The sequence below is a fragment of the Thalassophryne amazonica genome, chromosome 8 (assembly GCF_902500255.1).
Source record: "Thalassophryne amazonica chromosome 8, fThaAma1.1, whole genome shotgun sequence".
Lineage (NCBI taxonomy): Eukaryota > Metazoa > Chordata > Actinopteri > Batrachoidiformes > Batrachoididae > Thalassophryne > Thalassophryne amazonica.
In genome coordinates this window covers 7,165,394-7,180,998 of record NC_047110.1, presented here as the reverse complement: position 1 = coordinate 7,180,998, position 15,605 = coordinate 7,165,394, and the positions used below count along the sequence as shown (strand labels likewise).

The 15,605-nt window shown below is 46.8% G+C and overlaps 1 protein-coding gene across 1 annotated transcript in view; it reads right to left on the bottom strand.

Annotated features, from left to right (window-relative positions):
• The window catches only part of LOC117515377 (homeobox protein DBX1-A-like), a 39,811-nt gene that overhangs the window by 13,586 nt on the left and 10,620 nt on the right, over positions 1 to 15,605 (bottom strand). Inside the window, exons 4-5 of the mRNA XM_034175906.1 lie at positions 15,290 to 15,501; positions 15,116 to 15,175 (exon numbers count right to left, since the gene is read on the bottom strand). Coding sequence (XP_034031797.1) covers positions 15,116 to 15,175; positions 15,290 to 15,501 — 272 coding nt within the window. The remainder of the gene's footprint in view (positions 1 to 15,115; positions 15,176 to 15,289; positions 15,502 to 15,605) is intronic.

The following is a 15,605-nucleotide window of genomic DNA, read 5'->3' as shown; positions in this document are numbered from 1 at the left end:
CTGTGAAAATTTCAAATAAAATAAATCATATGAAACAGCCACGCTGGCCAGGGTGAAAGTAAGATTATTCAATCATTTCTGGACCAAATTGAAAGAAATCTGAAAACACTACACTGGAATATAGAGTAAAGCACAGAAATTAATCTCATTCTTCTATATTCTTATATTAGTAGAATATACAATGTCAAAGCGACTGTCATGTGACCCACCAAATTGGGAGAATTTGCTCTTATAGAATATCTCTGGATGGAAAATCTGATGTGAAGAAAAAACATGAGGCTAATTAAAAAGTGATAAATTGAGACTTATGAAAGTGAAACTTCTAACTGAATCACTAAACAAATGGTGAGATATTTATAATGACAAAGCAGTGAGGCAGGAAAACTGAAGTCACTACTTCACAGAATACAGATCGACACAAAAAAATAATAATTTTCTAACCTTTATTCAGCAATTTTAGTCATTTCCCCATTTCACTTATATTACATATAATACATATTTATGAAAGCTCACTGCACAATTTATTATTTATTCACTTAACCAGCTGATACTGCTTTGTCAGCGTGTCACAGCACAAAATAGCATTTTCAGATCACTAACCCATGTTTAAGTCAACGCATCATAGATTTCTTTTTAATCTAATGTCTGATGACGCGGAATAACGCTAAGCAAGATGGCGGCTGCTGGCAACAGCTCACAGGCTGCAGCCGCCATCCAGTGGATTAAACAGAAATCGATGGTTCCTCCTCTCTTGTACTTGTGTTGATACGATGCATCCGGAAAGTTTTCACAGCACTTCAGTTTTTCCACATTTTGTTACGTTACAGCCTTATTCCAAAATGTGTGAAATTAATTCCCCATAATGTGAAAAAGTTTTTTTTGTTGATTTTTGCAAATGTATTAAAAGAACAACAACAAAAAAAAACCCTAACTAAGGAATCCCATGTACATAAATATTCACAGCCTTTGCCATGAAGCACAAACTTGAGCTCGGGTGCCTCTTGTTTCCACTGATCATACTCGCATCCAAACGACCTCACAGGGAGCATCCAAACGACCTCACAGGGAGCATCCAAACGACCTCACAGGGCACATCCAAACTACATCAGAGGGAGCATCCAAACTACATCACAGGGCGCATCCAAACGACATCAGAGGGAGCATCCAAACGACCTCACAGGGCACATCCAAACGACCTCACAGGGAGCATCCAAACTACATCACAGGGCGCATCCAAACGACCTCACAGGGAGCATCCAAACGACATCAGAGGGAGCATCCAAACGACCTCACAGGGCACATCCAAACGACCTCACAGGGAGCATCCAAACTACATCACAGGGCGCATCCAAACGACCTCACAGGGAGCATCCAAACGACATCAGAGGGAGCATCCAAACGACATCAGAGGGAGCATCCAAACGACATCAGAGGGAGCATCCAAACAACCTCACAGGGCACATCCAAACGACATCACAGGGAGCATCCAAACGACCTCACAGGGAGCATCCAAACGACCTCACAGGGCACATCCAAACGACCTCACAGGGAGCATCCAAACTACATCACAGGGCGCATCCAAACTACATCACAGGGCGCATCCAAACGACATCAGAGGGAGCATCCAAACGACCTCACAGGGCACATCCAAACGACCTCACAGGGAGCATCCAAACTACATCACAGGGCGCATCCAAACGACCTCACAGGGAGCATCCAAACGACATCAGAGGGAGCATCCAAACTACATCACAGGGCGCATCCAAACGACATCAGAGGGAGCATCCAAACAACCTCACAGGGCACATCCAAACGACATCACAGGGAGCATCCAAACGACCTCACAGGGAGCATCCAAACGACCTCACAGGGAGCATCCAAACGACATCAGAGGGAGCATCCAAACTACATCACAGGGCGCATCCAAACGACATCAGAGGGAGCATCCAAACGACCTCACAGGGAGCATCCAAACGACCTCACAGGGAGCATCCAAACGACCTCACAGGGAGCATCCAAACGACATCACAGGGAGCATCCAAACGACCTCACAGGGAGCATCCAAACGACATCACAGGGAGCATCCAAACGACATCACAGGGAGCATCCAAACTACATCACAGGGCGCATCCAAACGACATCAGAGGGAGCATCCAAACTACATCACAGGGAGCATCCAAACGACATCAGAGGGAGCATCCAAACTACATCACAGGGAGCATCCAAACGACCTCACAGGGAGCATCCAAACGACATCACAGGGAGCATCCAAACGACCTCACAGGGAGCATCCAAACGACATCACAGGGAGCATCCAAATGACCTCACAGGGAGCATCCAAACGACCTCACAGGGAGCATCCAAACTACATCACAGGGAGCATCCAAACGACCTCACAGGGAGCATCCAAACGACCTCACAGGGAGCATCCAAACGACATCACAGGGAGCATCCAAACGACCTCACAGGGCACATCCAAACTACATCAGAGGGAGCATCCAAACTACATCAGAGGGAGCATCCAAACTACATCAGAGGGAGCATCCAAACGACCTCACAGGGAGCATCCAAACGACCTCACAGGGCACATCCAAACTACATCAGAGGGAGCATCCAAACGACCTCACAGGGAGCATCCAAACGACCTCACAGGGAGCATCCAAACGACCTCACAGGGAGCATCCAAACGACCTCACAGGGCACATCCAAACTACATCAGAGGGAGCATCCAAACTACATCAGAGGGAGCATCCAAACTACATCACAGGGCGCATCCAAACGACATCAGAGGGAGCATCCAAACGACCTCACAGGGCACATCCAAACGACATCACAGGGAGCATCCAAACGACCTCACAGGGAGCATCCAAACGACCTCACAGGGAGCATCCAAACAACCTCACAGGGCACATCCAACTACATCAGAGGGAGCATCCAACTACATCAGAGGGAGCATCCAAACTACATCAGAGGGCGCATCCAAACTACATCACAGGGCGCAGCCAAAACGACATCAGAGGGAGCATCCAAACGACCTCACAGGGCACATCCAAACGACATCACAGGGGAGCATCCAAACGACCTCACAGGGAGCATCCAAACGACCTCACAGGGCACATCCAAACTACATCAGAGGGAGCATCCAAACTACATCAGAGGGAGCATCCAAACTACATCAGAGGGAGCATCCAAACTACATCAGAGGGAGCATCCAAACTACATCACAGGGCGCATCCAAACGACATCAGAGGGAGCATCCAAACGACCTCACAGGGCACATCCAAACGACATCACAGGGAGCATCCAAACGACCTCACAGGGCACATCCAAACGACCTCACAGGGAGCATCCAAACGACCTCACAGGGAGCATCCAAACGACCTCACAGGGCACATCCAAACTACATCAGAGGGAGCATCCAAACTACATCAGAGGGAGCATCCAAACTACATCAGAGGGAGCATCCAAACTACATCAGAGGGAGCATCCAAACTACATCACAGGGCGCATCCAAACGACATCAGAGGGAGCATCCAAACGACCTCACAGGGCACATCCAAACGACATCACAGGGAGCATCCAAACGACCTCACAGGGAGCATCCAAACGACCTCACAGGGAGCATCCAAACGACCTCACAGGGCGCATCCAAACTACATCAGAGGGAGCATCCAAACTACATCAGAGGGAGCATCCAAACTACATCAGAGGGAGCATCCAAACTACATCACAGGGAGCATCCAAACGACCTCACAGGGAGCATCCAAACGACCTCACAGGGCACATCCAAACTACATCAGAGGGAGCATCCAAACGACCTCACAGGGAGCATCCAAACGACCTCACAGGGAGCATCCAAACGACCTCACAGGGAGCATCCAAACGACCTCACAGGGCACATCCAAACTACATCAGAGGGAGCATCCAAACTACATCAGAGGGAGCATCCAAACTACATCAGAGGGAGCATCCCAACCGACATCAGAGGGAGCATCCAAACGACCTCACAGGGAGCATCCAAACGACCTCACAGGGAGCATCCAAACGACCTCACAGGGAGCATCCAAACGACCTCACAGGGAGCATCCAAACGACCTCACAGGGAGCATCCAAAGACATCAGAGGAGCATCCAAACTACATCACAGGGCGCATCCAAACGACACAGAGGGAGCATCCAAACGACCTCACAGGGCACATCCAAACTACATCAGAGGGAGCATCCAAACGACCTCACAGGGAGCATCCAAACGACCTCACAGGGAGCATCCAAACGACCTCACAGGGCACATCCAAACTACATCAGAGGGAGCATCCAAACGACCTCACAGGGAGCATCCAAACGACCTCACAGGAGCATCCAAACGACCTCACAGGGCACATCCAAACTACATCAGAGGGAGCATCCAAACGACCTCACAGGGAGCATCCAAACGCCTCACAGGGAGCATCCAAACGACCTCACAGGGCACATCCAAACTACATCAGAGGGAGCATCCAAACTACATCAGAGGGAGCATCCAAACTACATCACAGGGCGCATCCAAACGACATCAGAGGGAGCATCCAAACGACCTCACAGGGCCATCCAACGACCTCACAGGGAGCATCCAAACTACCCTCACAGGGCGCATCCAAACGACCTCACAGGGAGCATCCAAACTACATCCACAGTGCGCATCCAAACGACATCAGAGGGAGCACCAAACGAACTCACAGGGCACATCCAAACGACATCACAGGGAGCATCCAAACGACCTCACAGGGAGCATCCAAACTAAATCACAGGGCGCATCAAAAGACCATCAGAGGGAGCATCCAAACGACCTCACAGGGCACATCCAAACGACATCACAGGGAGCATCCAAACTACATCACAGGGCGCATCCAACGACCTCACAGGGAGCATCCAAACTACATCACAGGGCGCATCCAAACCGACATCAGAGGGAGCATCCAAACGACCTCACAGGGCACATCCAAACGACCCTTCACAGGGAGCATCCAAACACCTCAAGGGAGCATCCAAACGACATCACGGGAGCTCCAAACGACCTCAAAGGGAGCATCCAACCTCACAGGGCCAACGACCTCACAGGGAGCATCCTAAACGACCTCACAGGGGAGCATCCAAATACATCACAGGGAGCATCCCAAACGACCTCACAGGGCACATCCAAACTACATCAGAGGGAGCATCCAAACTACATCAGAGGGAGCATCCAAACTACATCAGAGGGAGCATCCAAACTACATCAGAGGGAGCATCCAAACGACCTCACAGGGAGCATCCAAACGACCCCTCACAGGGCACATCCAAACTACATCAGAGGGGAGCATCCAAACGACCTCCACAGGGAGCATCCAAACGACCCTCACAGGGAGCATCCAAACGACCCTCACAGGGAGCATCCAAACGGACCTCACAGGGAGCATCCAAACAACCTCACAGGGAGCATCCAAACGACCTCACAGGGCACATCCAAACTACATCAGAGGGAGCATCCAAACTACATCACAGGGAGCATCCAAACTACATCACAGGGCGCATCCAAACGACATCAGAGGGAGCATCCAAACGACCTCACAGGGAGCATCCAAACGACCTCACAGGGAGCATCCAAACACCTCACAGGGCACATCCAAACTACATCAGAGGAGCATCCAATACATCAGAGGGAGCATCCAAACTACATCAGAGGGAGCATCCAAACTACATCAGAGGGAGCATCCAAACTACATCAGAGGGAGCATCCAAACTACATCAGAGGAGCATCCAAACTACATCACAGGGCGCATCCAAACGACATCAGAGGGAGCATCCAAACGACCTCACAGGGCGCATCCAAACGACATCACAGGGAGCATTCAAACGACCTCACAGGGAGCATCCAAACTACATCAGAGGGAGCATCCAACTACATCAGAGGGAGCATCCAAACTACATCAGAGGGAGCATCCAAACTACATCAGAGGGCACATCCAAACGACATCACAGGGAGCATCCAAACGACCTCACAGGGCACATCCAACTACATCGAGGGAGCATCCAAACTACATCAGAGGGAGCATCCAAACTACATCAGAGGGAGCATCCAACTACATCAGAGGGAGCATCCAAACTACATCACAGGGCGCATCCAAACGACATCAGGGAGCATCCAAACGACCTCACAGGCACATCCAAACGACCTCACAGGAGCATCCAAACGACCTCACAGGGAGCATCCAAACGACCTCACAGGGAGCATCCAAACGACTCACAGGGCACATCCAAACTACATCAGAGGGAGCATCCAAACTACATCAGAGGGAGCATCCAAACTACATCAGAGGGAGCATCCAAACTACATCAGAGGGAGCATCCAACGACCTCACAGGAGCATCCAAACGACCTCACAGAGAGCATCCAAACGACCTCACAGGGAGCATCCAAACTACATCACAGGGAGCATCCAAACTACATCACAGGGCGCATCCAAACGACATCAGAGGGAGCATCCAACGACCTCACAGGGAGCATCCAAACGACCTCACAGGGAGCATCCAAACGACCTCACAGGGCACATCCAAACATCAGAGGGCATCCAAACTACATCGAGGGAGCATCCAAACTACATCAGAGGGAGCATCCAAACTACATCAGAGGGAGCATCCAAACTACATCAGAGGGAGCATCCAACTACATCACAGGGCGCATCCAAACGACATCAGAGGGAGCATCCAAACGACCTCACAGGGCGCATCCAAACGCATCACAGGGAGCATTCAAACGACCTCACAGGGAGCATCCAAACGACCTCACAGGGAGCATCCAAACGACCTCACAGGGCACATCCAAACTACATCAGAGGGAGCATCCAAACTACATCAGAGGGAGCATCCAAACTACATCAGAGGGAGCATCCAACTACATCAAGGGAGCATCCAAACTACATCACAGGGCGCATCCAAACGGCATCAGAGGGAGCATCCAACGACCTCACAGGCACATCCAAACGCATCACAGGGAGCATCCAAACGACCTCACAGGGAGCATCCAAACGACCACAGGGAGCATCCAACGACCTCACAGGCACATCCAAACTACATCAGAGGGAGCATCCAAACTACATCAGAAGGGAGCATCCAACTACATCGAGGGAGCATCCAAACTACATCAGAGGGAGCATCCAAACGCCCTCACAGGGAGCATCCAAACGACCTCCACAGGGAGCATCCAAACGACCTCACAGGGCACATCCAAACGACCTCACAGGGAGCATCCAAACGACCTCACAGGGAGCATCCAACGACCCTCAGAGGGAGCATCCAAACGACCTCACAGGGCACATCCAAACGACCTCACAGGGCACATCCAAACTACATCAGAGGGAGCATCCAAACTACATCAGAGGGAGCATCCAAACGACCTCCCAGGGAGCATCCAAAGCACCTCACAGGGAGCATCCAAACGACCTCACAGGGAGCATCCAACGACCTCACAGGGCTCATCCAAACGACCTCACAGGGAGCATCCAAACGACCTCACAGGGAGATCCAAACGACTCACAGGGAGCATCCAAACGCACATCCAAAATACATCAGAGGGAGCATCCAAACTACATCAGAGGGCGCATCCAAACTACATCACAGGGCGCATCAACGACATCACAGGGAGCATCCAACTACATCACAGGGAGCATCCAAACGACCTCACAGGGAGCATCCAAACGACCTCACAGGGAGCATCCAACGACCTCACAGGGAGCATCCAAACGACATCACAGGGAGCATCCAAACGACATCACAGGGAGCATCCAAACGACCTCACAGGGCACATCCAAACTACATCAGAGGGAGCATCCAAACTAATCAGAGGGAGCATCCAAACTACATCAGAGGGAGCATCCAAACGACCTCACAGGGCACATCCAAACTACATCAGAGGGAGCATCCAAATGACCTCACCGGGAGCATCCAAACGACCCTCACAGGGAGCATCCAAACGACTCACAGGGAGCATCCAAACAACCTCATTGGGAGCATCCAAACGACCTCACAGGGCACATCCAAACTACATCAGAGGGAGCATCCAAACTACATCACAGGGAGCATCCAAACTACATCACAGGGCGCATCCAAACGACATCACAGGGCACATCCAAACGACCTCACAGGGAGCATCCAAACGACCTCACAGGGAGCATCCAACAACCTCACAGGGAGCATCCAAACAACCTCACAGGGCACATCCAAACTACATCAGAGGGAGCATCCAAACTACATCAGAGGGAGCATCCAAACTACATTCAGAGGGAGCATCCAAACTACATCAGAGGGGAGCATCCAAACTACATCACAGGGCGCATCCAAACGACATCACGGGAGCATTCAAACGACCTCACAGGGAGCATCCAAACGACCTCACAGGGAGCATCCAAACGACCTCACAGGGCACATCCAAACTACATCAGAGGGAGCATCCAAACTACATCAGAGGGAGCATCCAAACTACATCAGAGGAGCATCCAAACTACATCAGAGGGAGCATCCAAACTACATCACAGGGCGCATCCAAACGACATCAGAGGGAGCATCCAAACGACCTCACAGGGAGCATCCAAACGACATCAGACGGGAGCATCCAAACGACCTCACAGGGAGCATCCAAACGACATCACAGGGAGCATCCAAACGACCTCACAGGGAGCATCCAAACGACCTCACAGGGAGCATCCAAACGACCTCACAGGGAGCATCCAAACTACATCAGAGGGAGCATCCAAACTACATCAGAGGGAGCATCCAAACTACATCACAGGGAGCATCCAAACGACCTCACAGGGAGCATCCAAACGACCTCACAGGGCACATCCAACTACATCAGAGGGAGCATCCAAACGACCTCACAGGGAGCATCCAAACGACCTCACAGGGAGCATCCAAACGACCTCACAGGGAGCATCCAACGACCTCACAGGGCACATCCAAACTACATCAGAGGGAGCATCCAAACTACATCAGAGGGAGCATCCAAACTACATCAGAGGGAGCATCCAAACGACATCAGCGGGAGCATCCAAACGACCTCACAGGGAGACTCCAAACGTACCTCACAGGGTGCATCCAAACTACATCAGAGGGAGCATCCAACGACATCAGAGGAGCATCCAAACGACATCAGAGGGAGCATCCAAACGACATCAGAGGGGAGCATCCAAACGACCTCACAGGGAGCACTCCAAACGACCCTCACAGGGAGCATCCAAACGACCTCACAGGGTGCATCCAAAACTACATCAGAGGGAGCATCCAACGACATCAGAGGGAGCATCCAAACGACCTCACAGGGCAAAGCAGCAGGGCTTCCTTCCGTGGCTGTTCCACAGTCCACTCCGTCGTTCCCAGCCAATACAGCATAAGCCAAGGAATCAACACCGCACCAGAGCGTCCACAGCCAGCAACCACCCGGCACCATCCGCGCCGGCAGCGCGCAACCAGGGACAGCTCCCACAGAGGTCTCTATTAACGAAACTGTTCGCATAAATACTTAACAGTGCACACTTCCACATGCACGTTCAACCAGCGTCAACGGCACTTACATCCCTTCATAGGAACACGGAAGTGAAAACACCTGCAGCAAATCTCCGCAAGTGTGGGAGAGAGAAGAGCATTCTCCGCCCTCTTTTATGAGAGCACACTCCTGCCCTAATGGTTGGACTCAAGCCACCAGCTGAAATCATTAAGCTCTATCATTGTGCTACACGCTGAAATAGTTGTTTTATCATGCACTTTTGGTGCTATATGACATGTACGATTGCACGCCGACCACTGTGCATGCTCACACTACCAGGGGCAGTGTTTAGCTAAACATAGCGGAGTTTGTTTTGCTGGTGAATGACGATTTGAAGGAGCTAATTGATGCTGCTATTCTTCAAACACATACACACACAAAAACAAATCCATCATGATGTAAGCACTCTGGAGGCATGAAGAGCTGTTAGCATGAAGTTAGGATGAAGCCGTGTGTGCACGTGTGTTCGCTGTGCACAGCCACAGTAATTAGCAATCAACACCAAACTTGATATTGTGACTGGGACACCAAGGGGGAGTCACTGGGGCCCTTAGGTTGAAAGCAACATGCCTGAACCACACACACCCACCCACACACACACACCGGTCAGCCTTATATATTCGCTCACGACCTGCTCACTGGAGCCCTTATTTTCGCATTTCACATGGTACTCAGGTCAGGTAGCAAACATCACACTTTACTTACTAAGTAGTAGCGACTGACTAGGGTGCACTTTAATTACGAACTGAATGAGCCAGCGTGCGCCTCATGCAAGTTAAGGCATGCATTTTTTCAATGAAAATGTACCTGCTGTCTACGGCATGCCAGAGCATGTCCTGTCATCAATGTCAAAGATTGCGCCATGAAAATGAATTGACAACATACACACAATGCAATGCAACTTACTACACCTTAACTAAAGTGACATGAAATACAGTGGTCCCTCATTTATCGCGGGAGTTACTTCTAAAAATAACTTGCAATAGGCGAATCCGCGAAGTAGTCAGCGTTATTTTTTTACAATTATTATAGACGTTTTAAGGCTGTAAAACTCCTCACTACACACTTTACACTTTTATCAACAGGCATGAACATTTTCTCACTTTTCTCTCGTGTGTAAACTCTCAAAGTTCAAACCTTAGTAGAAAAATAAGACCAACCTGTTTTCAGGCCCAAACATTTGTTTGAGAAATAAAAATAGAACGTTTTCCTATAAATAATTATGATGGCTTTTAGAACTAACAATTTAATTTTAACGATCAACCTACGAGGTTGGACATAAGAATTATTAATTTTTTTATTATTTATTTATTTTATTTATTATATTTTTTTTATTATTTTAATATTAATTATTTATTTATTTTTTTTTTATGTGCTCAATCATGCCCACAGTGCTACACACCCCCCCCCCCCCCCCCCCCACACGCACACATAAATTCACCCATACCAAAAACTGCTCCTGGGCCTGCACAGGAAAAGAGGTTTGCACTATGCACATACATCACCGTCTTTCAGGCTGAGGTGTTTACTGTCAGTCAGTGTGTGGAGCTCCTGATTATCCACAATTTTAGGGATAAAACTTTTTATTTACTCAGATAGTCCAACTGGTCTCACGGCAATTTGTGATTCAGCAGCACAAATATACATTAATCTACTGGTTTGTGATATTATGACAAAAGCTCCTCATTTTCATCACAGCCACAAATTCATTCTAATTCATTCCATGATGGCTGCACGAATTAAAAGTGAAGTGTGTGTGTGTGGTGTGGGTGTGTGTGTGGGGGGGGGGGGGGGGGGGGGGGGGGAGTAGGTTTAGTAATAGTGAGTTAAAAAAAACCCGGTCACGAAAACTTGACTCATTTCGTCACAGGAGGACGAAAAAAATCCATGACTGGGCTGGATAGTCAGGTGTCTACATATGAGAGCCGTTAAAGGGCCACTCTACTTATCAGCTTGGGTGTGAGAGTGTGTCCAGGCACTTAACACACTACATGAATGAGTTGTGGAAATGGACTGCATTTATTTAACACTTTTCCGTCTGCATCAGACGCTCAAAGTGCTTTACAATAATGCCTCACATTCACCCCGATGTCAGGGTGCTGCCATACAAGGTGCTCACTACACACCGGGAGCAACTAAGATTTTCTGGTCAGGCTGGGATTTGAACCAAGGATCCACTGGTCTCAAGTCCAACGCTTAACCACTAGATAGATCATCCCCTCCCCAAGTATGTATGTGGGTACCTGGTCAGGCATTCCAGGACTTGAGAGTGGAAAGCCTCGCAAAGTTCGACTAAATTTGTGGGTCCAGAGCCCGTTGTCGGGGTGTCAACTGCTGTGCAGAAGACCACCGTCCAGAACATGATCAGAAAGCAGCACCACAAACGATGACAGTGCTGCAGGCAGGCAACTCAGCTCGTAGAATGACCAAACCTTTGGTTTTCCATGGAACTAGTTGGCCTGCCTGGAAGAATATAAGTACAGTGGTTGGGACTCTCACAGGTCACAACCTACTGACAAACATTAAATGATAATGGACTTCAACAGCTTGTGGAGAAAACCTGAGGCGTCTCTCCATTTTTGGGGCCAGTGTCCAGCATGGGGTAGACTGAGGCAGAGGTTTTGGGTTCCTTATTTCACAACCTGACCAGATTAGGAAACTAAAGCTAAGGGTACGTTTAACTAAGAAGGTTCATTTTGGGGGAACCAATGGGCCCATTTGCGGCCTACGCTCTGCTGGGCTGATAGTCCACCCCCTCTTTCCTAACCTAACCTAGCGTAAAATCAATAAATCAGTTTGTGTTAAATATAGAATAAATTAATAAATCTCAGTGTAAAATAAATAAATAAAATCGATTAGTGTAAATAAATAAATCTGTTTGTATTAAATATATAGAAATACACATTTACTGCTCCACACTAGGCAGGCCTCTTCACTTTCTGTTTTTAAAACCAATCTTAAAACCCACTTTTATGCACTGACTTTTAACCTGGAATGAGCTCTCGATCTTTTTGGTTGTTTTCACTGATTTTACTTGTTTCAGTTTAAATTTTTTGGGCTTGTTTTTTGTTATTTGTACTTTGTGGTTTATTGCTTTTTAGTCCCCTCGTGTACAGCACTTTGTTTCAGCTGTAGCTGTTTTTTAAAGTGCTTTAGAAATAAACTTGATTTGATTTGATTTGAAATAAAAAATGAACAAATAAATAAATCAGCTGGTGTAAAATCATTTAAAAATAAACAAGAAATAAATCTTTAGTGTAAACTAAATAAATGAATCTGTTCATGTAAAATATATAAAAATGAATAAATAAATCTTAGTGTAAAACAACTAATAAATAAATAAATCTGTTCATGTAAAATATATAAAGGGAATAAATAAATCTTAGTGCAAAACAAACTAATAAATAAATCTGTTAGTGTAAATAAATAAATGAATCTGTTCATGTAAAATATATAAATAAATTAATAAATAAATCTTAGTGTAAAACAAACTAATAAATAAATCTGTTAGTGTAAATTAAATAAATAAATCTGTTTATGTAAAATATATAAATAAAGAAAACATAACCTCCTTGGCGAGGTAACTAGAAGCACACTCAGAGAGTGCAAACCTCCGCCAAGGCCTGGGGTCACTGATGCCATAACATCTACACGCCGTGGAATCATTAAACCTAAAAAAAGTCTAACAATGATGTTTGCTCAGTAGTAAAAAAAGTTTCATCTGTGACTGGATAGCATGTATCCTTAGCGCTTGGCATCACAGTTTACTGCAACTTGCACCTTTCCCAGAAGCTACTGTCATCTGAGCACTGATATTGATATTGCATGTGCTTATAGACAAAAACAAATAAGAGACAAAATTCAATTTATTCAACTAAACTGCAAATCTATGAATTTTTTAACATTTATGAAACACTTCTCTAAACAAGGCCATAGGGTCACTGACCCTAAAGAGATTCCCTCCTTGGCACAGTGATCTATTTATTTTGTCTCTTTCTCTAAAATTGTATATAATAATCATTAAATTTATTAATAAAACAAAAAAAATTTAAGAAATATTACAATTTGAAAACAAATGCAACCGAACATGATGACAGCTGCAACTGCTTAATGCTAACTTTTAACATTGAAAATGCCATAGACATGCTAACGCATTAGCACCGGGATCCGGATCGTGATCTGGATAACCACTAAAATTTAATCACTTGTTCCTCTTGTCATTTCCAACCACTCCACAAAATTTCATTAAAATCCGTTCAAAACTTTTTGACTTATCCTGATGACAGACAACAAACAAACGCGACTGAAAACATAACCTCCTTGGCGGAGGTATGAATAAATAAAAAAAAAAACATAAAAAACATAACCTCCTTGGCGGAGGTAATGAATAAATAAAAAAAAACAAAAAAAAACATAACCTCCTTGGCGAGGTAATGAATAAATAAAAAAAAAACATAAAAAACATAACCTCCTTGGCGGAGGTAATGAATAAATTAAAAAAAACATAAAAAAACAAACCTCCTTGGCGGAGGTAATGAATAAAAAAAACATAAAAAACAACCTCCTTGGCGGAGGTAATGAATAAATTAAAAAAACATTAAAAAACATACCTCCTTGGCGGAGGTAATGAATAAATAATAAAAACATAACCTCCTTGGCGGAGGTAATGAATAAATTTAAAAAAACATTAAAAAAACATAACCTCCTTGGCGGAGGTAATGAATAAATTAAAAAAACATTAAAAAAAACATAACCTCCTTGGCGGAGGTAATGAATAAATAAAAAAACATAACCTCCTTGGCGGAGGTAATGAATAAATAAAAACAAACATAACCTCCTTGGCGGAGGTAATGAATAAATTTAAAAAAACATTAAAAAAACCCTCCTTGGCGGAGGTAATGAATAAATAAATCTTAGTGTAGAATAAACAAACTAATAAATAAATAAACCTGTTAGTGTAAATAAACAAACAAATAAATATATAATTTTTGTATTGCTTCATTCAGCTTTCACCATTTCAAATTTGAAACTACATGTGAAGGAATTTTCCTGCATATTTCGAGCGTCACCGAAGCTGATTCATCGCTGGATGAGTCTTTGTTAATTTGACTGTCATCGGAGACAAATATTGGATAAAAAACAAGAGGAAGGAGTTGTTACTTACAAGTCTTTCGTTGTTTTATATCTGCTTTCCAGGACTCGCTGAAAGTCACATTGACTGTAACCAAATATGATTAATATGAAGGACAATGAAGCCATGTGAAGATGTTCAGTCTGTCCAAGACAGCTGCTGGAAATCCTGCAGACGACTGTGATTCACACTAAAAATATATTTACTGTAGAATTTGCAAATCCACAGCAAGTCTGTCCGGGATTTCTTCAATTATCGGTAATAATACTGTGAAAACTACAAAACCTCTCACGGTGCAGAAAGTCACTGAATTCAGAGTGTTTGGCCCCACAGCCGCCCGTGAGGCCGCTTCATCACAGAGGAAGTGGTGATTTTGTTACACACAGCCTTTGATTGCTTTATGACGTGTGGATCAAAGGATAGATCTGACCTGTGAAATAAGAAGCTCTGACGGCTGGATGGAACACCGGCAGCGGCAGCGGACGACAAACTGCAAGACAACAACACATATTTACACCGGACACTTCAAACGGACCGCCGCAGCGTGCACGCGCCTGCCGCACGCCGAAATCGACTTCATAACTAACACCGGTTCTGCTCGTACCGCTGGGCGGGGACGGGGCCAGGATGGCGCTGACGCCGAACTTAAGGTACGCGGGTCCGTGCAGGCTGTGCGGGGGCTGTCGGATCCGGGGCGGGCCGCCCGTCCCGGGCCGGTCCGGTGCAGGTACCCGGCAGGTGGCTGATTCCGAGCAGGTCCTCGACCAGGAAGCCCGACGGGAGAGCGCGTGAGGGGCGAGGCGGGAGCCGCCGGGGGCCGCGGGAGGCCCGGAAGAGAGGAGGCAGACCGGTGCAGGGGAGCATCACGATGACCCGCGGGATCCCCCCACCCCCCCCCAAAAATAAAAATATAATAATAA